Source organism: Protopterus annectens, chromosome 4.part0, assembly GCF_019279795.1.
Source record: "Protopterus annectens isolate FY-2018-M chromosome 4.part0, PAN1.0, whole genome shotgun sequence".
In the NCBI taxonomy this organism is placed as follows: Eukaryota; Metazoa; Chordata; order Ceratodontiformes; family Protopteridae; genus Protopterus; species Protopterus annectens.
In genome coordinates, this window is record NC_056733.1 from 133871052 (window position 1) to 133895503 (window position 24452).

The 24452-nt window shown below is 42.1% G+C and overlaps 1 protein-coding gene across 1 annotated transcript in view; it reads left to right on the forward strand.

Annotated features, from left to right (window-relative positions):
- LOC122800226 (dynein axonemal heavy chain 17-like) overlaps nucleotides 1-24452 on the forward strand; it is a 17083451-nt gene that overhangs the window by 10968316 nt on the left and 6090683 nt on the right. The window contains exon 47 of the mRNA XM_044069720.1: nucleotides 16566-16739. Within this exon, the coding sequence (XP_043925655.1) occupies nucleotides 16566-16739 (174 nt within the window). The remainder of the gene's footprint in view (nucleotides 1-16565; nucleotides 16740-24452) is intronic.

Below are 24452 nucleotides of genomic sequence, written 5' to 3' on the forward strand. Positions count from 1 at the left end.
CTTCTCTGTCCAGACACTCACCTATTTTGGAACCGGTTGGAGGAGATCTCCATCTATCTCTACTCATTCCTCCAGGACACTTTCTAATGAGGATGTTGAGCGGGTGGTGAAAAATCTGCTCTGTGACCCGGCACAGGCAAAAATTTTAGCTCCACTGGACCCAAAGGCTTCAGAGCCATCCAATCGTCAGGCTACTGCTCCTCCTCCGACTGCTTCTCTCTTGGAGTCTAATGCTTTGGGTCCTTTAGTGCTGGAACCTTCGGTTCCAATAATTCTTCTTGCTTCCTCAGAACTGATAAGTCTTTCCTCATCGGCCCAGTCTGGAGCCGAGGTGGTCTGGGAGCTGACACTCTTAGGTCAACTCCAAGACGGATAGTCATCCCGGTTTTTCTTTGGAACTGACCCTCCCTCTTAGTGCTTTGGCTCCTGTGAGCTCGGCTCCCACATCCACTTTGGAACCTGTCCCTCCTGCTCGGAGTCGACCTTCCATTTCCTCAGAGCAGAGGTCTTCTTCAGAGCAGGGTGGTAAGGCTTTCGAAGCCATAGAGAAAGCTTTGTCCAGTGCCAAAGCCCTGCCATTGGACCCAATGTCCTAACAGCAGCTGGTAGCAACCTCTTTTCCCCCTCCTGCCCCTAAGCATAGGTAACCAGAGCCCCATTGGAGGTGTCCCCTCTTCCAAGACCTCCCCAGATTATCCCACTGGAGAGGTCCCTTGGAAGAGACTTTGTAAGAGGAAGCACATTGACTCACCTGAGTCTGTCACTTTGGACACTGATTTGGATGAGCCAGAAGGGTCCCCAAGATCCCCCTCTGCAGATGTCTCCTTTGTGGACATCCTTAAAATCCTTAGACAAAGGGGTGATTGGAAGACCTCTAACCCTACTGAGGATGAATCAGTGTACCTTGAGGCTTTTGGTTCCCGACCTTCCACCTCCTGGGTGACACCACCATATGACCAGCTTTTAGGAGTCATATCCTGGAAAGCTTGGACCTCCCCGGACACAGTGGAGCCTGTCCCGAGGTAGTCAAACAAATTTATGACCACTCCGAAAGACAAATCTTTTCTATCTAAGGGAGTTCCTGTGGATGCTATGGTGGCAGCAGCGGCCACAAAGAAGGAGTTGTCAGAGACGTCCTCAAATATCCATCCTCCTAATAAAGAGTCTAGGATGATGGATAGGTATGGAAAGCGTACCTTTTCTTCAGCAGCATTTACCTTACGATCACTGAATTACCTGTCCTATTTTACAAGACTTCAAAGGGATCTCCTCAAGGAGTTGGGAGATACCCTTCAGGGTTCAGTAGCTTCGGGATCCACTGACAAGGTATCTGCACAGCTTTCCACCCTTACCTCTATTGCTAACTCCTCCATGAGGATGATTTCCTATGCAGCTGATGGAGCGAGCAGGACAGCTGCAGCAGGGATCTCTCTTAGGAGACATTCCTGGATGTGTCTATGCAACTTTATGGAATCCTTTAAGTCTTCCTTTACCAATGTCCTCTTTGATGGTTCAACTCTTTTTGGACCTCAGGTAAAAGAGACTTTGACCAGGTGTGAGCAGGAAGGGAAAACCTTATCTGCTGTCGGAGTCTGTTTCTCCCTTCCTTCTCGACCCTATCCCAAGGGTAAAACAGGAGGGAAAATGTGGTTCTGTAAATCCCAAAAAGGTTTCCCTCAGGCACAAGGTCAGCCCTCCCCTAGGGGAGGTTATAATGGAAGACGCCACGCTCGAGGCAGAGGGGGTCCACAACACCAGGGTGATAGAGATGCTTTCTCTGATCATCCCTTTCATTGCCTCTGAGGGGTTGCCCGACTGTCCATCTCTGGAGGCAGTCGGGGGTCATCTCTCACTGCACCCAAGCACCTGGCTACAATTTTCCCAAGATCGATGGGTACAAAATATAATTTCCAGAGGTTACCTCATTCCCTTTGTTTCCAATCTTCCTGTAAATTGGTCTTTACCAGATGTGCCACCCATTCAATTAGACCATGCAACATCAGAGGTCATCTTGTTGCTTCAAATAAGAGTCATCCAAGAAGTCCCCACAGAACAAATAGGATCCGGAACTTGCTCACAATTCTTTTTAGTTCCAAAAAATACCGGGAACTGGAGATCAGTTCCAGATTTCAGCAAGCTAAACAAGTCTGTAAAAAAATCGAAGTTCTGTATGATCACTCTGCAGTCAATTTTTCCATTTATCGAAAAAGACAATTGGATGTGCTGCATAGATCTTCAGGATGCGTACTATCATATCAAAATGGACAAGGGCTCCAGAAGACATCTACGCTTTCAGCTGGGAGACAGTCATTTTCAATTTCGAACACTGACATTTGGCATCACTACAGCCCCCAAAGTGTTCACCAAATGTATGGCAGTGGTCACGGCTCACCTGAGACGTCAGGGATTCTAGGTGTTTCCGTACTTAGATGACTGGCTCCTCACTGCTACCAACAAGCGTCAACTAATCCGAGCCAGGGCCGAGACTCTATCCTTGTACGCCAGATTAGGGATTACAATAAATCTAAAAAAAATCTGCCATGTTTCCATCGCAGTGCATTGTCTTCTTAGGCTCAGACATAGACTCAACCACAATGACAGCAAAGCTGACACCAGAAAGGATAGAATCTTTGCACAACCAAGTCAGATTCTTGCTGAAAAAAGGCAAAGTACAGGCCAGGATAGTTCTTTAAGTTCTAGGGACTATGGCATCCACCATTCTCTTAGTTCCCTTAGCCCGTCTACACATGAGAGTACTTCAGTGGCTACTATTTGCCCAGTGGTCAATGCAGGATCTACCCTTGTCCCACCAAATACTCATCACAAACTCCTGCAAGAAGGATCTAACATGGTGGTTACATACAGATCAGCTTTATCTTGATCGTCCCCTTGTTCTCCCTCAACAAAATGCAGTCTTGACCATGGACGCTTCCCAGATAGGGTGGGGGTGCATTATCTGGGAATGACAGTTCAAGGTATCTGGCAGGATCACGAGAACAACTTGCACATAAATGATCTGAAGATGAGAGCAGTGCTATATGTGTTGCAAGCACTTCACAGTTCTCTTCCCACTGGGACAATTGCTGTTCAATCAGACAACATGTCTGTAGTGTGGTACATAAACAAGCAAGTCTTACCCACTTTGTCGAGAGGCACAAAGGGTATGGAAATGGGAGATGGACATTCAGTGCTTTCTGGTAGCAACAGACATTCTGGGGAAGTCCAGTGTGATAGCAGACAAACTGAGTCGAGCAATTCTGATGCCTCATGAGTGGTCCCTGAAAACAGAAGTTGCAGAAGAGATTTTCCGCAAATGGGGCCAACTGTGCTGCGACCTATTTGCCACGTACATGAACACCAAATGCAGCAACTACTTTGCCCTCATTCCCCATCCAGGGATGTCACCCAGGGATGCTCTGGTCCACAGTTGGCCTCCGGGACTTCTTTATGTTTCCACCCTTTCCCCTCATACCAAAAGTGATCGAGAAAGTAAAACTGTTGAAGAGTACCCTGATCCTCATTGCTCCTTACTGGCCTCGCCAAGTCTGGTTCCCCTTCCTGTGGCCCTATCTCTTGGAGGCACCATGGATTCTGGAACCATCTCCAGACCTTCTGATTCATCAATCAGGACAGTTCCATCCTACCATCCAAACCCTGAAATTGACAGCATGGCTGCTCCAGTTCCAAGAATAGCCAGGTATATATCCCTTTCTCCTACCATTAAACACATTCTCATTTCTTCCCACAAACCTTCCACCAGGAAATTATATTCCAGCAAATGGAAAAGGTTTTCCATTTGGGCAGCTAAACAAGGCATAGATCCCTACTCAGCTCCCAAAGAGTCTATCCTGTCCTTCCTTGCATCTATTTTCCAAGAAGGAGCTGCAACTGCTACCATTAGAGTTCAGTTGGCTGCCATCTCAAATTATCATTTTGGCAACATGGATAATCCGATTATGTCCCACTCTTTCACTCTTTATGCAAAACCTTTTTGAAAGGAGTCTTCCTTCTCAGACCTCCAATTAGGCAATCTCCAGAGCCCTGGGACTTAAACTTAGTTCTGACCTCACTGATTTCTCCACCTTTTGAACTGTCTTCTTCATCCGACTTGAAATTGTTGTCTTGGAAGACATTGTTCTTAGTTGCTATAACATCTACTAGGAGGGTTTCAGAACTGCAAGCCCTGACCATTCAACCTCCTTACATTATATTCCACAAGGATAGAGTCTCCCTAAGAGCTAATCCTTCCTTCCTCCCTAAGGTATGTTCAGAACATAATCTAAACACAACTATTGAATTACCAGTATTCTTCCCAAATTACAGTAATAAATCAGAATACAGACTACACCAATTAGATGTCCATACAATTCTCCAATTTTACCTGCACAGCACTAAAGATTTTAGGAAATCAGATCAATTGTTTGTTTCCTTCTCAGACAAAAACAAAGTCTTGCCCGTCTTCAAGGTAACTCTGTCTAAATGGCTTTCAGACTCCATCTCATTTGCTTACAAAAATGCTGGGAAACAACTACCTGCTAAAGTAAAAGGCCATTCAACTAGAGCAGTGTCAGCTTCATATGCCTTCAGAACAAAACTCCCAATTGATGCCATTTGTGCAGCAGCAACTTGGGCAAGACCTCATACCTTTGTCACTCATTACAAATTGGATTTGGCCTCCCGGGACAGGTCATCCTTTGGGTCCACTATGCTGAAGAGTTTCTTTGCTTGAGCCACCCGGGATAAAGCTGCTGGGGACGCTGTCCCATCCAGCAAGAATTATGGTGAGATAGGACTATATAACATAAAGAAGTTATGTGCTTACCATAACGTTCCATGTTTGTAGTCCATTTCTATAAATAATGATAAAAACACTCAACTACGCACCGATAGCTCCAGTTTATTAAATAGAATGAAACGTAAGTGCTTTCACGACCACACACTGTCGCTTCATCAGACAAAGAAAAGTACGAAATTCAACAATGTATATAGCCATACGTAATTAATTAATCAATCAACTCTTAGTATCAATTAAGACATACTAAATCATCTAAGCTATCTAAAACCAAAGACATTATTTACAGTATTTAAAATCTGGGAAATCTAGAAAACCTATACATATGTAAAAAAATATAATAAAGTTAAACAAATTGCATACGAATCAATGTTAAAGTTTCCTAGACTTAAAAAGTTTAAATGAAAAGGCACCATTTAAACTTGGATGCCTGTCTGCATTCAGTAACAGTATCCATTTTTGTTCAACTGCCTCAGTAGCATTCTCTATATCACCTCCTCTGGGATTCTTGTCTACAACATGGATGACAAAAAACCTGAAACTATGTGAAGGATCTATTTGTTTCACATGATTAGCTAGTGCATTATTTTCTTTTTTGTTTTTAATATCTCTGATGTGTTCTAAAATTCTGTCTTTAAACAATCTGTTAGTTTTTCCTACATTTTAAACAGAAAGCAAAATAGACTATATGCATGGTTCTGCAGTCAGCATAATAATTTAGATTAATAGTAAAATGTTTAAACGGATGTGTATATACTGCATTCAAATAGATATACTGACAGGCAGAGCAATGTCTGCAGGAAAAAATACCTACTTGTACTGATTCATAAGGTCTATTTATAGTGGGTTTATTACAGAGATGCTGTCTCAGTGACTTGCTGTTCCTAAAAGTAAAAGCAGGTGCATTACTTATCATACTTTTAAGTTCTGGAACTTCTTATAGAATGTTCCAGTTCTTTATTAGAATGTCACAATAATCATTTATATCACTGGAATACTGCAAGACTATTCTAAAATTATCACTATATATACTCTCATTCCTACCATATATTCCTGATTGTCTTGCTTTCTTAAAATATGGTTGGCATTTACCACTTCTGTGTAGCCAAGCTTCATGTATAGCATCATCAATATCTTTTTCAGGATAACCTCTCACTATAAATTCCTGCTTAGTAGTGTTGAGGGCATGTTGTGCATCTAGGTCATCATTGTGTAGTCTCAAAACCCTATAAATCTGACTTTTCAATATATTGTGAGAAATATGTCTAGGATGCATACTATTTTCATGGAGGATGGCATTTTTTTGTAGGTATTCTATAAATGCTACTACATATCTGGTTTAGCTCAGATTTATGGAGAGTCACATCTAAAAACTCTATTTCATTCTCAGAATATTTATAACTGAATTTCAGAAAATTAATTGTACTATGCATATATTCAATAAGTTGTGTTAGTTCTATATTATCACCTTTCCACAGCAGGAAAATATCATCCACAAAATGGACATACCATGCAATGTTACCATAGAATATGTTGGTTTCCGACAAAAATGTGAATTGTTCCCATTGACTTAGGGCTAGATTGGCGTAGCTATTCGCACAAGCAGTGCCCATAGCTACGCCAGTTTTTTGTAGAAAAAACTCATCCTCAAAAATGAAAGCATTATTCTCCAAAATAATTTCTAGCAAAGTACAAACAAGCTTCACACAGTCATCATTGAGACATCTATTTGAAATAAGAAAAGTTCTAATCATATCAATATCCCATTCATTAGGAATTGAGGTAAAAAGGGAATCTCTGTCCAAGGTCACAAACATATAGTCAGTATCCAAAGTAGAAAGTCTGTACTACAGTCTTTCTAAAAAAGTCTTAGTATCCTTTAAAATAGTGTGACAACCATCCAGAAATATATGCAGTGTATTTTCTACATATATAGATAAAGGTTCAGTACACCAACCCCCACCCGATACTATCGGTCTCATGGGTGGGTGAAACTTGTTTTTATGTATTTTTGGTAGGCCGTAAATTTTAGGAATCATAGGATTAGTTGTATTAAAACATTTAAACAAGTTTTCATTTATCAGGCCTGTCATCAAAAGGTCAAAAATTAAAAAAGAAACTTTTTCAGTAATACCAATCAGAATTGGTTTCGATATACACTGATACATGTTGGTATCTAGTAGGAGTACCCTCATTTGTTGAACATAAAGTTCCTTGTCAAGTATCACAATTCCTCCTCCTTTGTCTGCAGGCTTGATGGCAATAGAATGCAAGTTTTTTAGTTCATGTAACGCATTCAAATCTTGTCTGCTCATATTGCGGAAATTCACTTTAGTACCTGTTTCAAATAATAATCTGAATTCAGCCTCACATACTGAAAATAAATGTTTGTATTACTGGATGTGTCACTGGAACAAAAGTACTAGGTCTTTTATAATTAAGGGCAGTGTTTGTGTTGTTGTCATTACCGTTAAACATAGTCTTTAGTGTTAAATTTCTACCTAGTAGTCTCAAGTCCTTAAGTATATTAGCATGGTCTGCACGTTTAGATGGTATAACTGACAGACCTTTATTCAATAACTGAATTTGTTCTGCAATTAGTTCAAGTGAAGACAAATAAAAAAATCAAACCTGAGTCTAAAACCGGCACCTCTTTACTGTTTGTGAATTGCGTTCTGCACTCTGATTTCTCTGAAGTTTGCCTTTTCTTATTAGACTTCTGGACCTGCTCCGGATTGGAAATGTCTTTTTTAGCGAGAAATCTCCCATCTGATTCTTTACTAAAAAATCTCTGTTAACCTTGGGATTAACACTATAATGTTGCATTGTTCTTTTGTTGATGTCAATAAGTTAATTCGTATTAGAGGCAGAAGTATGCAGAGATGTAGAACTGGTGGACTATCCATTATGCTGTCTGACCTTGTTGTAGTTGTCTGTCCACATGGCATAGATAGTATATCAAAGTACCTTTGTTTGTATGTACATAGTTATTGACAGTATAATTACTATTATGTATGTAGCTACTTTCTTGCAAACAAGATCTGGGGAATTGCCGTGCGGCACCATGGGATAGGGGATAGCCTCGAGCCAGTAAAAGCTCTCGAGCTTTAGTATCAGCCGAGTCGGAGGATTGGCTCCGAACCTATCCAGCAAGAATGTAGGCGAGATGGACTGCAAACATGGAACGTAATGATAAGTACATAACTTCTTTTTTGAGGGGCTGGCCCATCTACCTCCTGGGTGATTCTGGCCCTGATGAACTCATTGATTTTCTCTCTTGATCGGTGTGGAAGGAACCTGATTCTGCTGAGCTGATCCCCAAGGGACCAGACAGTATCCTGGCACCACCAAAGGACAGGGAATTCTGGAGCAAGGGAGTAGCAGTTGATGCCATGGTCATAGCGGTGACCATGAAGAACTAATTAACAGAACAAAATTCCCCTGTCCATCCCCCTAAGAGGGAGTCTAGGGTGCTGGACAGAGTTGGGAAGCATGTGGATGCTTCAGTAACCTTTGCACTTCAGTCACTGAATTATATGCCCACTTCAATAGACTCCAGAGGGATTTGATTAAAGAACTTACCAAATCCTTCTCTGGGACCATTACTTCCAAGGCAGAAAGCTCAATTACCTCACAGTTGGCTACCCTACAATCTATTTCAAACTCATCCATGCTGCTGAAGGTACCTCGGGGGATGGGTTCATGTCTGGATGCACCTATGTGATTTCATGGAGCCCTTCATGTCTTCCTTAATCAGTGGTCCCTTTGACGGAAGTTCTTTATTTGGCTCCAAAGTAAAAGACAGGTGTGAGAAGGAAGGTAAAACCCTGCCTGCTGTGGGCATACGTTTTTCAACCCCTCAAAGGACATTTTATAGGAATCAATGAGGTGGTTGAAAAATGTGGTTCAGAAAGTCCCAAGGTCCCTTCCAGTATCCACATGGACATAGTTCTCCCAAGGGCAGAAGGAGGGATTTTAATGGAAGACGCCGCCCACACAGCAGAGGTGGTCCTCAGAACCAAAGATCTAGAGATACATTCTCTGACTGATCCTACAAACGCTCCTGAAAGGAGGCCCATCTGCCCACCTCTGGAGAGAGTTGGGGGTAATTTACCACTGCACCAGGGAGCCTGGCTAGAAAGTACAGAAGATTCATGGGTGCAGAAACCTATTACCAGAGGTTATGTAATGCCCTTTTCCTAACCACCCCCTTTGACAGTAAACAAAATCCATGATGTTCCACCTAATCACAGGGAAGCAGCCGCATTAGAAATAAACAAGCTGCAAGGAAAAAAAAAGAGTCATCCAAGACGTTCCCCCCCAGACCAGAAAGAGTCTGGAATTTACTCAAGATTCTTTTTAGTGCAGAAGAAAACAGGGGACCTGGGACCAGTTTTGGATCCCGGCATTCTTAAAAAGTCAGTCCAGTACACCAAGTCCTGGATGGTCACGGTTCAGTCAATTCTGTCTTTTCTACACAAGGATGATTGTATGTGCTTGATAGCTCTTCAAGATGCATACTTTCACATCAGAATGAACAGGTGCTCCAGGACATACCTATGCTTCCAGCTGGAAGCTAGTCATTATCAGTTCAGACCTCTGCCCTTTGGTCTCACCACAGTCCCCAGGCTGTTCACCAAATGTATGGCAGTAGTAGCAACTCACTTGAGGCTACATGGTTTCTGGGTGTTTCCATATTTGGATGACTGGCTCATAACTACTCCAACCAGGCATCATGTGATCAAAGCACAAGATTATGTACTCCAGTTATGCTATCATCTGGGAATTACTGTCAATCAAAAAATGTCATTAGAACCAACTCGCATCAGAGCATTGTTTGACGAAGTATCTGTAACGGCCTCACTCCCTCTATCAGGAATCCAAATAATTTTTTTCCAGGTCAAAAAGATTATTCAAAGTTATTCTCTTCTAACTCAACTGATCTTTCAACAATAAGGGTTAATGTCTGCTGTGATAATTTTATTTCCACTTAGCAAGGTATCACATGAGAATTCTTCAGTGGACACTAGTGACTCAATAGTTCATTCTTTACCATCCTTTATCTACCCAAATCAAGTTAACTCAGGCCTGCAAGAAATTTCTCCAATGGGGGATATACTCTAATCAGATAATGGAGGTTGTCCCTTTATTCTCTCTCAGCCAAAGGCCAGAGGTACCACAGATGCTTCCCAGACAGGATGGGAGGGGGGGTATTTCTTGGGAAAGACAGTCCAAGGCACATTTTCCCCCAAAGAGGCCAACATGCATGCAAATGTTCTGGAGATGAGAGATGTCCTCCTAGCACTGCAGGCTTTTCAAGACACTTTTCCCTCCAGATCTGTCCCAGTTTAGATGGACAATATGTCAGTGGTCTGGTACATTAACAAACAAGGAGGAACCAAATCTTACCCCCAGGGTCAAGAAGGTATGAGTGTGTAGCAATGGGTGATCTCATCCAATCATTTTCTGATAACAATGCACATTCCAGGGAAATCCAACATGATAGCAAACAAGTTAAGCAGGTCCAGTCTAATGCCTCATGAGTAGTCACTCAGTGAAAGTTTCTGAAAAGATTGTCTGTCAATGGGGCCATCTTTACTGCAACCTATTTGCTTCTCCCCTCAACAACAAGTGCAGCAGTTTCTTTCCCCTGATCTCCCTACCAGGGGAATCACTGAGGGATGCTGTACTCCACAATTGGCCCCCTAATCTCCTCTACGCGTACTCCCCATTCCTCTAATCCCCAAATTTCTTCAGAAAGCATCTCAATTGAAGAATACAGTTATCCTCCTTGCCTCTTATTTGCCTCATCAGATTTGGTTTCCTTCTCTTTGGCCTCAGCTACTACCCCCATGGATTCTGGATGCATTTCCACACCTTCTGCCTCACCCAACAGACATGACACACCTGGACATTCATGGCCTAAAGTTGACTGCACAGCTTCTCCACTTCCATTGATAGTTAGACTACCCAGGCTCTTCTCCCCTGTCTGCCAGATTCTTTTGTCTTCCAAAAAGCTTCCACTAGGAAAACTTACAGACGTAAATACATATTTGTTTTTGGATGCAGCAAAAAGACATTGATCCCTTTTCAGCATCAGTACGTGCAGTTCTTACGTTTTTTAGCTGCAATTTTTAATAAAGGTACTAACTCTTTAACTATTAAATTATAACTAGCTGGTAATTCTGATTTTCACATAGGAATAAATAATTCACCTTTAGCCTCTTCCAAACTGTGTAAGGCCTTTATAAGGGGATCCTTTCTTCTTAGATCCATTTTTAAAGATCTCACTTCCACGTGGAGTTTAAATATTATTTTATCGTCATTGACACAGTCCCCATTTGAACCATCAGCTAAGTGTGAACTAAAATTTTTAAGCTGGAAGCTGGCTAGAAGAGTCTCAGAACTTTAGGCTGTATCTTCTAAGCCTCCTTACTTGATTTTTCATAAGGATAGAGTATCCTTATGAACCAACACATCCTTTCTTCCTAAGGTGGTGTCAGAATCCAATATCAGTCAAACTATCAACCTTCAAGTTTTCTTTCCAAATTCATTAAAGAAAGGAGAATATATATTGCACCTATTGGATGTTCACAGACAGTTATGTTTTTATATGCATAAGACAACACATTTCAGGAACTCAGATCAATTATTTTTCTCTTTTTCGGATTCAAAATTGGGCAAACCAGTTACTAAAGTGACTTTAACCAAATGGTTAACTGATTGTATTTCTTTTGTTTATGAAAAATTGGGTTTGTCTTTACCACAACCACTAAAAGCTCATTCCACCAGGTCTGTGGCAACAACTTCTGTGCTTTTATCCAGATCTTCCTTGGATGATATTTATGCAGCTGCAACTTGGGCTAATACCTTTATTGCTCATTACAAATTGGATCTGCTCAGCAGTGCTCAGGAATATCATTCCTTAGAGTCCTCCCGGGATTCTGGTATCTGGGGACTGTGTCTCATTTGTTGAGTAATGAATGAAAATGACTACATCAGATAAAAAGTTATGTACTCATCATAATGTTCCATCTGTGTTGTCCATTTTCATTCTTCCTCAACTGTCCTCCTTCCAACCCCCTGCCAGTTTGAGTTTTGGAAGGACTGGGAGATGATGATGGAACCAGTGCTCCTTTATTTGAGCTCCAGCTGTTGTTATTTCATCTTCTTTTTGTGTTATACAGGTTTAAAGGGCAGCAAATAAGATCTGAGGTATGTTGGGAGACTAGTGCATTGTAGGTAAGGGAAGAGCTTGAGAGTTTCAGTGTTCTATGAGCTAGAAAAAGCATCCGAGTCAGATCCTAGGGTTGGATCTGAACTCATTTGCTGAGAAAGAATGAAAATGTACAACACAGATGGAACATTATGGTGAGTACATAACTTTTCTCCTCTGGTTGATAAAAATATGCTTGACCCATGTATAAAATTAATGGGACTAAAAACATTTTCACTACTTGTATCTTACTATCCATATACATTTATTTTATTTATTTATTTTACATTTGTTGACCGGGATGATCCGACTGGATACATGTCCGTTTTCAGCAGAGGCCCGGGGAGAAAAGCTCCACATTGACAGTGAGTTACATACAAGTTACATAGATACATATTAATACATTTTGTAATTAAAACATAAGTGGAGAAAAAAACATATCATATATGTAATTAAAAAATTTATCTCAGGAATAGCAGTCATAGACAAGTCATCTTAAGAAAATAGGAGACACGGACAACAGCGTAGTTTTACTTTTACTAGGTTGTCCTCTTATCAAAGGTATAAAAAGTGTCTTAGGTAAGAATAAGAAAAAATGGAGAAATTCTTAAGGGGTTACGAGAAAAAGGTCACGGAAAGTTAAAAAGAAGGATTTTTCTGGATAGAGAAAAAGAAGTCAGCTTTTTGGAAAGGAGTTAATCCAGATATGAGCATTGGCAAAGCCAGTGAGACTGGAAATGGTGGATTAGACTTTTTTTGAAGTGGGGTAGGGAGGTAATGGTGGTGATACTGGAAGGAAGGGAGTTCCATATCTTACCAATGGCATTGGCAAATAGAGCATCGCCTCCTGAGTTACAAAATTTAACTGTTTGAACAAGTGTCCTGTTCGAAGAACGAAGGCTATTTAGATTGATGTATGGTATAATTAAGTTCTCCAGTGCTGGAGACTTTTCAGGGTGTTTGAGTATTTTAAATGCCTCAATGAGTTGGTTCTGTTGGAGAAGGTTTGGGAGTTCTATCCAACCGAGGTTTTTTAGGTTAATACAATGATGGGTTCTATGTGGCGTACCAGTTGCAAATCTGGCAATATGATTGTAAGAACATGAGAGTTTATTTAGGTCAGATTTATTAAGGTTGGTAAGCATTGGGGAGGCATATAGAAGGGTAGAGAGTAAATGTGAGCGGGCAATGGTAACTTTTGCAATTGGTGTTAGAAAAGATTTGATTCTATATAGTGACCCCAGTTTCTTGTTAACGGTTTTAATAGTTTGATTAATGTGGATATCAAATCTGAGTTTATTGTCAATGGTAACTCCTAATAGTTTAGTGTAGGAGTCTGGGGAGATAATCGTCCCATTATTTGATTGTATGGTAAAGGAAATGTAAGAGAGTTTTTGGGTTGGATGGAAGAGTAATAATTTGGTTTTATTTGGATTCAGGATTAGCTGACGTCCTGATAGCCAATTGTCTACTGCTGTAAAACAGCATTGGGTTTTAGATAGTAGGTTATCTAGAGATTTGTCAGAACATACTAATGTCGAGTCGTCAGCATATTGAATACAGGTGGCCTCAGGGATGGCTTTATGGAGGTCATTAATAAAAACTGAAAAGAGAAGTGGTCCCAGTATGGACCCTTGAGGAACCCCAATGGTGTTTGGTAGGAGGTTGGAGAGCTTATTTTGCCAAAGTACTGCTTGTTTCCTACCAGAGAGATAGGCCTGGAACCAATCCAATGTTAGGTTATCCAGGTGGAGATTTCTTAGGGTATCATGAAGTAGTCGGTGGTTAACCATGTCGAAAGCCTTAGATAGGTCCAGAAAGAATGCTGATGATACTTTTTTATTATTCCGGTTATGATTTATTGTGTCCATAAAAGAGAGGAGGGCAGTAGTTGTGCTGTGGTTGGGTCTAAAGCCATGTTGTGAGCTGGTCAGTAGTTTGTTCTGGATAAGATAGTGGAGGAGTTGTTTGTGTATACATTTTTCCATGATTTTGGCCAGCGGTGACATTATGGCTATAGGCCTGTAGTTTGATAATTCAGTGGATGAGCCACCTTTATGGAGTGGGATTACGTAGGATATTTTCCAAATTGAGGGAATTGTAGATTTTAAAATGGTACGATTAATTAGTATAGAGATGGGGTAAGCTATGATGTCTGCAGCTTGTTGTAAGTATTCAGCTGGCAGAAGGTCAGCAGAGAGGGTAGTTGGCTTTAGCTTTTGTAGTAAGGATCGTATAATGGAAGTGGAGTCTGGTTGTAGGTTGAAAGTGTGTAGAGTTTTAGGAGTGAGTTCTGTAACAGGGGAGCCGGTAGCAGATAGTTGGTTAGCTAAGGCTTGGATAGTATCCGTAAAGAAAGTGTTAAAGGTATTGGCTACATCTTCTGGGTTTTTATCAGATATTTTTTCTGGGGTAGGAGTGGAGGATTTGCCTGGATAGAGAAGGTTATTTAAACCCGCCCAGAATTTTTGAGGGTTGTTTTGGTGTTTATTTTGTAGTTGGCAGTAATAATTTTTTTTGTCCATTAATATGGCTTTTTTTGTCACATTTCTTTGCTGCTGGAATTTAATGCGGTCTAAGGGTGATTTGGTTGTATGCCATTTTTCCCAGGTTTTGTTTCTGAGTTTAATTTTGGATTTGGAGTCTTTAGAAAGCCAAGGTGCAATATTTGTTTTAGTTTTGATTAATCTTATTGGGGCATGAGTATCAGGTATGGTTAGGAAAGTGGTATTGAACTTAGAAACTGCCTCTTCTAGGGGGAGATGCTTAAGAGTTGCCCAGTTACAAGATTTAAGTTCCATCTTAAACTTTGAATACATAAACTATTAACTATATATAAACTTACATAAACAAAAGCTTCCATTCCAATTTCTCAGTTTTTGTATTATCTTTTATTTAGTCTCTTCCCCCATATCCGTAGCTGCCATAACATTTTTAATCCATACTCCTGAATACTTCATCTTATTGTGTTGCCATAAATACGGGTATTGCTGAACCAATTTGTGTGCTGGCTTATAATTTACAGCTATAGCCTTTGTTTTATCTTTATTAATTTTAAATCCAGGAAAGACATGAAACTGTTGAGATGTTCCAAAATACTGAGGTGTCCTTTTCCAATTTAATTAGGTACAAAATAATATCATCTGCAGATAAAACCAACTTTTCTTGATTACCATGCTCTTGATTCCGTCTGGAACATCATTGTTCTATTAATGTTGTCAGATGTTTGCATCCCCACATTAATCCATATCTATCAGTTTTGGAAGCACATTTGTTGTTTTAACTAGTATAGTCATATACACTTTATAATAATAGTTTAAAATTGAAATGGGTCTATGTGAAGCTTGGTCTGATGGATCTTTACCATCTTTAATATAATCAACAAAGCTTTCTTCCAAAATATTGTTGTTTCCCCTCATTTTAAAATACTGTTAAACACAATCTTTCAGATCTTTATGACTTTCTTCCCTCCTAACTACAAAACTTCCACAGGAATGCCATCTGTTACTGGATACTTTCCTGAAGATTGGGAGGGAAAGAACCTGGTGTTGGGTTGTTTTATGGGAGTATAATGAGCTGGCAGATTTAAAAAAATTCCCTACAGGGTGATCTGTCAGAAATATTGAGGGAGCAAATAACAGTGACTAAGGAAATGATTCTTTTAAGTTGGAACATAGGATTTGAATTGCCTAGAAATAGTAAGGGCATATTAATTTAATTTGTTTTTTGACAAAAAAGCAATTACTATAAAATGGAAGTCAAAATTTAAACCAACTTTATTTAAGGTATTGAATTTTGTAAAACTGATAAACGAACTGAAGTATGAATCAGTAGAAAAGGGAAGAAGCAGATAACATAGAAATCAATGGAATTTATGGGAAAATACATGTAGAATAATGTTCAGTAGGATGAGTGAGGTTTAAGGATAGCAGAAACTGAGCAATTTATGTAATGTTGGACTGAAAGACAGTTATTATAATGAAAGAAAACATGTAGTGTATAATGTGTGTAAATGAAAAAAATATTAATATATTTATTTTCTTTTCTATTAATGGACATGTGCCTATCTCTTAAGTGATAATTTAATAAAGGTTTAAAGAAACAGAGAAGCAACCAAGGACTCATTCCTAAAGTTGAAGTGGAAACACTAGAGCTGTAAAATATGAAAGTTCTATACTTATTATAATGTCAGACTTCCACTTCTTTCTAGTTTAACATATCCTCCCACCTTCTCACATCATGGACCTAAGATGTTGCCAGTATTCTTAACAGAAGAGCTGTGAGGATGCTCGATCTTGAAAAGTGCAGAAAGAATGGTGCTTTATAGCAGTGAGGGGAGGAGTATGAGTTTGATAGAGTGCTGTCAGTGCTAAGATGACTGCTTCTTGCAGCTGCCAGTCCTGAAGTTGAAATGGACAGATGTGGTTTATCAAGATTAAACATTATGGTAAGTACATAAGTTTCATTTTTATAAATGTGACTGCTAAGCTGATTTCTCTGTTACCTAAGGATATCATCTATAATTATATACGTGTGTTGTTTGCTTATATCTTTCAGCTTATGGACTATCGAGTAGAATTCAGTAAATGGTGGATCAATGAATTCAAAAGTATCAAGTTTCCTTCCCAGGGAACTGTCTTTGATTATTATGTAGATCAGGAAACAAAAAAATTTATGCCATGGTCTGATAAGGTACCCAAATTTCACTTTGATCCAGATGTACCACTGCAGGTAAGAAAAAACTTCTTCTTGTGCACTGCCCAGTGAGTGTCATATAAAAATCTGTCACCTTTGTCCACCTTGCAAATGCCAAGATGTGGATTCAAGGTTTAAGGCAGCTGAAATTAACAAAAGCTAGCTGAGATAAATCACATATGTTTAGTGTCTTTTCATTTTGAAGCTTTTAACTAGATTTCTCTTCTGTACAGATGTAAAATCAAGCCTACATCATAAAGAACATACATACCACAGAGTGGGTGCCTCATAGTATCCAACACTGAAATAAAAAATTGCTGACAGAGTGGGTCTCTTATTTAGAAAAAATAAATGTGGTAGTGCTAGACTAATATTGCTTTTACAGTTTCCTCTTTATGACTGGTACAGATCCAGTATAGTTGTGCTGTACTCTTATTATTATAGAGCACTCACTATGCTACATATGGCATACACTGGTGTGGTATAGTGAAGCTGTAATATGGAGGACAGAATCAAATATAATGAGGAGTGCAGTTATGCGGCTTTGAATACATTAAAGAAGGAATTTAGACTTTGTAGAAGCTGTTTATTTCACCTGTCACATTTAGCAGTAAGGATTGTACTTACCACTGTATGTATGTATGTATGTATGTATGTACGTATATATGTATTTCAGTTCTAAATATATCAACAGTGGACATTGGGAACTTAGAACAGAAGTGTTTCAAAGGAGGGCATCAATAATGAAACACTGCCTGTTTCAGAAATCATATAAAGACAGACTTCAAAAAATTATCATGTATAGGCTTTAAGGCCAGAGACAGCTCGAGGACATAGTATAAATGCTTGAATCGTTATATTGCTGTACCTTAAAAAGGTATGGGTAATAGCAGTGTCAGTAGCTCAACAGGTAGTACATTTGCCTATGATGCTGGAAAACTGGAAGACTATGGGTTCTACTAACTCTTTAAGTGATAGGATTATTTTTCCATTACTGACATTGTAGTGCAACATGGTTGGGGGTGCTGCACTGTTGATGATGCCATCCTTTGGAAGAGCCTTTAAACCAAGGATCTTATGTTGTGAATTTTCATTTATTCTACAGCATTTGAGTTTGAATCTAACCCTTGGATCCAACTCAGCCAGTTTTTACAACTCGTGGCTTCTACAATTCTCAAACTCCTCCCTTACCCATAATGTACTGTTCTCCTAACATACTTCAGATCCCATTTGCCTCCTTCACATATGGACGTGGACGCTGTGTGCTCTCGAGCATGAGTCAGTTAAGTGCCTTAATTAATTATATTTTTCTGTGTTTGCCTTCTACAAACTATATATTATATATCCTCCCTTATCCTACACTATTTTAGTGTATTTCTGACTACCATTGTTGGTATTTACATTTTACCTTCTCTTGATTACCATAATTGGTAATTTCCACTCCTTTTCTTTCTTTATTCTTTTGTTGAACAAAAAAAGTTTCTTCTTTTATCTATATATTAGCTATCTTGTTAAAATGGCTGAAAAGCCTTCAGGCTTTAAGAAGTGGAAGCAGTGTGGGCATAACACTCCACTTTCTGATGCACATGATCTGTGTCTCTGTTGCTTGGGCCATGCTCATTTAAAAGTAGACTGTGAGATCTGCAAAGCATTTAACCTCCATGCTTTGGTAAGGTGCAAGAATAAACTTATTCTGAAAGATCTTCTCCCTACAACCTTCTCAGAATCATTATCTGGAACTCAACCCTCCAAGCCTGACAAAAGGAGCACAGGAAAAGGCCATTGGATCTGTCTGGATCCTCCACTCCATTTTCTGATCCGACCACAGAGTCTGCTCACAAAGTTTCAAAAAGATTGGATCCAAATCCTAAATCTTCAATCCACCAGTGTCAGATGTCAGAGCTGTTTCATCAGATCCAATAGCCTTGGATCCAAAACATTTACCTTGGATTAAGTATGCCTCCTGTTTGGACGCGGTCCCTTCCTGAGTGCCATCCCCTTTTCTGGAGAGACACCAACATTCCATATCCCTTTCTGGAGCTATATCCTCTCATTCTTCCAGGAGCCTGACAGAAGATGTGGATAGGACGATGAGGAAGTTTCTCTCAGCAGAGCTTCAGGTAGGAGTTCTCCTGGCTCCTACCACTTTGGGTCTGGAGACCTTTACTAGAACCATACTGCCCATCTTGGCTTCTTCTCTGATCCAACCTGTGGTTTTGAAGCCCTTGGATCTGAGCCTGCTAGGACTGTCTGTGTCAGATCCGAAGATTGTCTTATCTTTGGCTGTCATACATTCTCTGACTGCACCTGCTCTGAGCATGTCAGAACCGGACTACTCTCAGAGCCGAAGCACCATTGTCGGATCTGAGGTGTTAGAGTCAACTCCGAAGTTTTCAGAGCCGTCTCTGTCCCTGGGGCCTCAGCATTGGACAGCTCAGACCTGACTTCTGCCTCAGGTGGACTGCCTTGGGGTCAGAGGAAATAGATGGTCTGGAAGCCTATCTTCTTGGCTGCATCGGCCTCCTTCACAGAGCATTCTGCCTTTGAGGTGTTCTCTGCTTCTGGAGGATGGACGGTTCCACCTCCCCCTTGGGTCTGCCCTCTGGATACCATATGTCTTTATGCCTTGAGACTCATCACTATACTCCAGAGCGAGGGCCAACCCAAAGTCTCAAGGCTATTCAGCAGGATATACTTATTTCTTCTGATAATTCTCCAGAACATCCCACTGAAGAAGTCCCTAGGAAGAGAAAGTGCAAGAGGAGGCACTTAGACAATCCTCAAGAGTAAGTCACTGAATATACTGATTTTGATGAGGTAGAAGGGTCCCCAAGATCACCACCTGATGACATCTCCTTTGGAGACATCCTGGAAATCCTCAAGCAAAGGGGTGGTTGTCTACCAATAACCCATCCCAAGAGAAATCCTTATTTCTGGAAGCCTTTAGGTCTGGCTCATCTACTTCCTGGATGACTCTCTCCACCGACAAGCTCATTGATTTGATCACTAGGTGAGTGTGGTAGGAACCAGACACTGCTAAACTGATCCCCAAGAGACCAGACAGGATCCTGGCACCACTTAAAGGAAGGGAGTTTTGGAACAAGGGAGTACCAATAGATGCCATGGTCATAGTGGCAGCCACGAAGAAAGAGCTTGTGAAATACAGTTCATCTGTCCATCCCCCAAACAGGGACTCCAGGGCGTTAGACAGATTTGAGAAGTGTGTATATGCTTCACCAACCTTTGCACTCAATTGCTGGATGTTTTGGCAAACTTCACTAGATTGCAGAGGGATTTGATTAAAGAACTCTCCAAATCCTTCTCTGGGACCAGTACTTCAAAGCACAGAGCTCTATTGCCCACACTTGGCTACCCTACAATCAGTCACAAATTCATCCATGAGACTTTTTCACATGCAGACATGCAGCTGAAGATACCTCAAGGGCAGCAGGTTTAGGCATTTCCATTAGGAGGGATGCATGGATGTGCTTGTGTGATTTTGCAGAGCCCTTCAAGTCCTCCTTCATCAATGCACCCTCTGACAGAAGTTCTTTGTTTGGCCCTAAGGTAAAGGACACATTCTCCAGCCGTGAGCAATATTTAAGACCCTTTCTGCAGTGGGCATATGTTTTTTGACCCCTCAAAGAACCTTCTCTAGGAATCAATGAAGTTGTTGACAAATGTGGTTCAGAAAGTCCTAGGTTCCTATTTAAAATCCACATGGAAATAAGAGATGTTAAGTTGTCTATCTCGCCTTCATTCTTGCTGGATGGATTCGGAGCCGATCCTCGGCTCCGACTTGGCCTTTTACTAAAGCTCGAGAGCTATTTACCGCCTCGAGGCCTCCCCTTATCCCACAATGCTAGGCGTCAGATATCCAGATCTCGTTTGCCGCTTCAGCTACGAGGTTGCGTTTTTTACCGGCTCCAGGTTGTATAATTCTTTTACTGCTGTTTTTACGGTCAGTGTTGTTGTTATATTTAGATATTCTTCTCTATTAGTTTTATTAGATCGTGTAGCCCCTTTAGACCCCACTTAGGATCCCCTTTTCTGTTGTTACAGAGTTTTCTTCCCTCCCCCCCCTCCCCACCCTTTAGGGTAGGGTTAGGCCTGTCTCTCTATAGTTTATATTGTATTGTATTATATACATATATGTATATATATATATATATATATATATATATATATATATATATATATATATATATTTAGATTATTTTTTATGTTAAGTTTTTGTTAGTGATAACTGTTGTGGTTATACTGGTATTGTTACTGTTAGTTCTAGTGCATATGTGTGTGTGTGTGTGTGTATAGTGCTTTAAGCACTAGTTAAACTTCCCTTGGTATTTCTATTATCATGTCTAAAGATACCAAGGTTTCAGGTTTCAAGAAGTGTGACTCGTGCTGTCAGAAGATGTCTCTGACAGACGGTCACACTTCTTGTGTTTATTGCTTGGGCCCCCTACACCTGCAGGACTCTTGTTCGGTCTATCATGCCTTCAGTCCGAGAGTCCTGCAGGAGCATAGGAATAAGCTCATTTTGAGGGGCTTGTTAAAGCCAGAAGGATCCCTGGCCAAGCCTTCATCGGGGAAATCCTTAAAGCCCACCAAACCATTGGCTCCCTGTTAGGAGCCGATGCCGAGCGGAGCTTCAGCCTCCTCATCGGTTCCAACTGGAACCGACACTTCGAGACCTCAGTCGGCTCCGACTTTGCTATCGGAGCCTTCTCTGAGCCGAAAGCGTTCGAGGTCCCCCTCTTTAGAGTCCGTCCGCTCGGCTCCCAGGTCCCCATTACTACATTCGGAGTGGAGCCATAGATACCATTCTTCTCGGTCCTCCAGGCTATCGGATCATGACTTAGAGAGGGTGGTCAGTAGGCTCCTAAAGTCGCAGGCACTGGCCATAATGTTGACTAGCCCTTCTCAACAGACTGTGGCTATCCCTGTTTCTTCAACAGCTCCTCCTCCGACTGTACCACCGTGTTCAGAGCCGGAGCTTGTTGGGGCTTGAATCGTCGGAAAGTCGGAGCCGATACCACAACTTTCGGCTCCCTCGTCGGCTCCAATCTCTTCATTGGTTCCGTCCTTGGAGGGATCCAGGCGCCGAGACTCCCTCACTGGCTCCGAGGGGGTGAGTGGCATCGGACCCTTGTCCGACCCCGTTCTCCCTCTCGGGGCCTCGGCGCAGGTGAGCTCGGCCCCGACATCGACCTCGGAGCCATCCCTCTCGGTGCCGGAAGGGGTTCACGTCTCTTCTGAGCGAGGACCCTCTTCTCTGCCTGATAGGGGCACCTTTGAGGTCATGAGGAGCATGCTGACTCCGGTGTCGGCTCCGCGATCGACCCCTTCGGCTCCTCCCCCCATGGTGCCTGTGTCGGTCTCTGTCCACCCTCCTGACCCCAAGCGTGGAGAACAGACGCGCCAGGTAGCCCCATTGGGTGTATCTTCCTCTTCCGAGGCCTCCCCTGATCACTCATAGGAGCCCCCTCGGAAGAGAAAATGTAAGAGGAAGCATGTTGACTCCCCTTAGTCAGTCACCTCTGACACCGACTTGGAGGATTCGGAAGGGTCACCAAGGTCCCCCTCTGAGGATGTCTCCTTCACAGACATCCTTGAGATCCTTAGGCAGAGGGGGAACTGGACTGCCCTTATCCCTTCCGAGGATGAGTCGGTGTATCTGGACGCATTTGGTTCTCGCCCTTCCACCTCCTGGGTGTCTCCGCCTTTCGACCCGCTCATGGAAGTAGTGGCTCGGAAGGCGTGGACGGCCCTGGACACAGTGGAACCAACTCCCCGCAGGCCCACAAAATTCATTACAGCCCCGTCCGACAAATAGTTTCTTACAAAGGATGTCCCTGTTGATGCCATGGTGGTTGCAGCAGCCACTAAGAAGGAGTTGGCTGACCCTTCAGTGCCTGTCCATCCACCTAATAAAGAATCTAGAACAATGGACAGGTACGGGAAGTGGATGTTTTTTTCAGCGACCTTTTCCATGCGGTCGCTGAACTATGTGTGCCATTTCACCCGCCTTCAAAGAGATCTCCTTAAGGAACTGGGTGATACCCTTCAGGATCCATCTGCTGCAGGGACTCAGGAAAAGATTAACTCCCAGCTGGCGACCTTTAATTCTATAGTCAACTCCTCCATGCGGCTCATTTCTTATGCAGCCGATGGGGCAAGTAGAGCTGCAGGCATAGGCGTGGTTTTGAGAAGACATGCCTGGATGCGGTTATGTAACTTTGCTGACCTCTTTAAGGCGTCCTTCACCAATACCCCCTTCGATGGTTTGGCTTTGTTTGGACCACATGTGAAGGATACCCTTACCAGGTGTGAGCAGGAAGGCTAGACTCTCTCTGCCGTGGGAGTCCGTTTTTCTACTCCCTCTAGACTATACCCTAAAGGTCAGAAGAGTGGAAAAAGTGGTTTTGCAAACCCCAGGGAGTCGTGCCTGACACACGTGGCGAGTTTCCCTCCAGGAGCAGAGGAGGGAACAACAATAGACGCCGCCCGAGGGGCAGAGGGGGTCCGCAAAATCAGGGTAGCAGGGAAGCTTTCTCTGACAAACCCTTTCAGCACCCCTGAGGGGCTGCCCAGCTGTCCACCCTTGGAGGCAGTCGGGGGAAGATTGTCACTGTACCCAGAAGCCTGGCGACTCCTCACTCAAGACAAATGGGTACAGTCTATCATATCCGAGGGTTACAAAATCCCCTTTGTCCACACCCCCGTGCAAACAAACAGATCCCTTCCAGATGTTCCATCCAGTCTAAGGGAACAAGCAGTACTAGAAATTTCAAAACTGCTAGAAAAAAGAGCCATCCAGCCAGTCCCAGCAGACCAGCAAGGATCCGGGATTTACTCCAAGTTCTTTTTGGTACCAAAAACAGGGACTGGAGACCCATTTTGGATCTCAGCAGGTTAAACAAGTCTGTTCAAAGAACGAAGTTCCGGATGGTCACACTTCAGTCCATTCTACCCTTTTTGGGTCCGGACAACTGGATGTGCTCCATAGACCTTCAGGATGCGTACTACCATATCAGAATGAACAGATGCTCCAGGAGGTTTCCCCGCTTCCGGCTGGGAGCCAGTCACTAATCAGTTCAGAGCCCTGCCCTTTGGTCTCACCACAGCCCCCAGGGTGTTCACCAAATGCATGGCAGTGGTTACGGCTCACCTGAGATGGCGAGGATTCCAGGTGTTTCCATATCTAGATGACTGGCTCCTAACTGCTTCCACCAGGCATCAGCTAATCCAAGCCAGGGATTATACCATCCAAACTTGCTCTGAGCTAGGTATCTCTATAAACTTTGAAAAGTCTGCATTGTCGCCTTGTCAATCTATAACCTTTATAGGTGCCATATTAAATACAAAAGAACTGTCGGCAAAACTTCCATTAGAAAGAGTATTAGACATTCGCCGACATGTTCAAATGTTACTACAGTGCAAGAGAATTCACGCCAGATTTGTACTGAAAACCTTGGGTCTCATGGCAGCAGCAATCGCATTACTTCCCCTAGCTCATTTTCACATGCGGATTCTTCAATGGATGCTTTTTACCCAATGGTCCTTTCAACAGCTTCCGATGTCTCACAACATAATAATCACCCAATCATGCAAAGACCACCTTTCTTGGTGGATGGTCTCCCCTCAAGTTTTTCAGGGCAGACCGTTTGTCCTTCCTCCTCCGGTTGCCACAGTGACAACGGATGCCTCCCTGATTGGGTGGGGGGGGGGGAGGCATTTTCAGGGCAG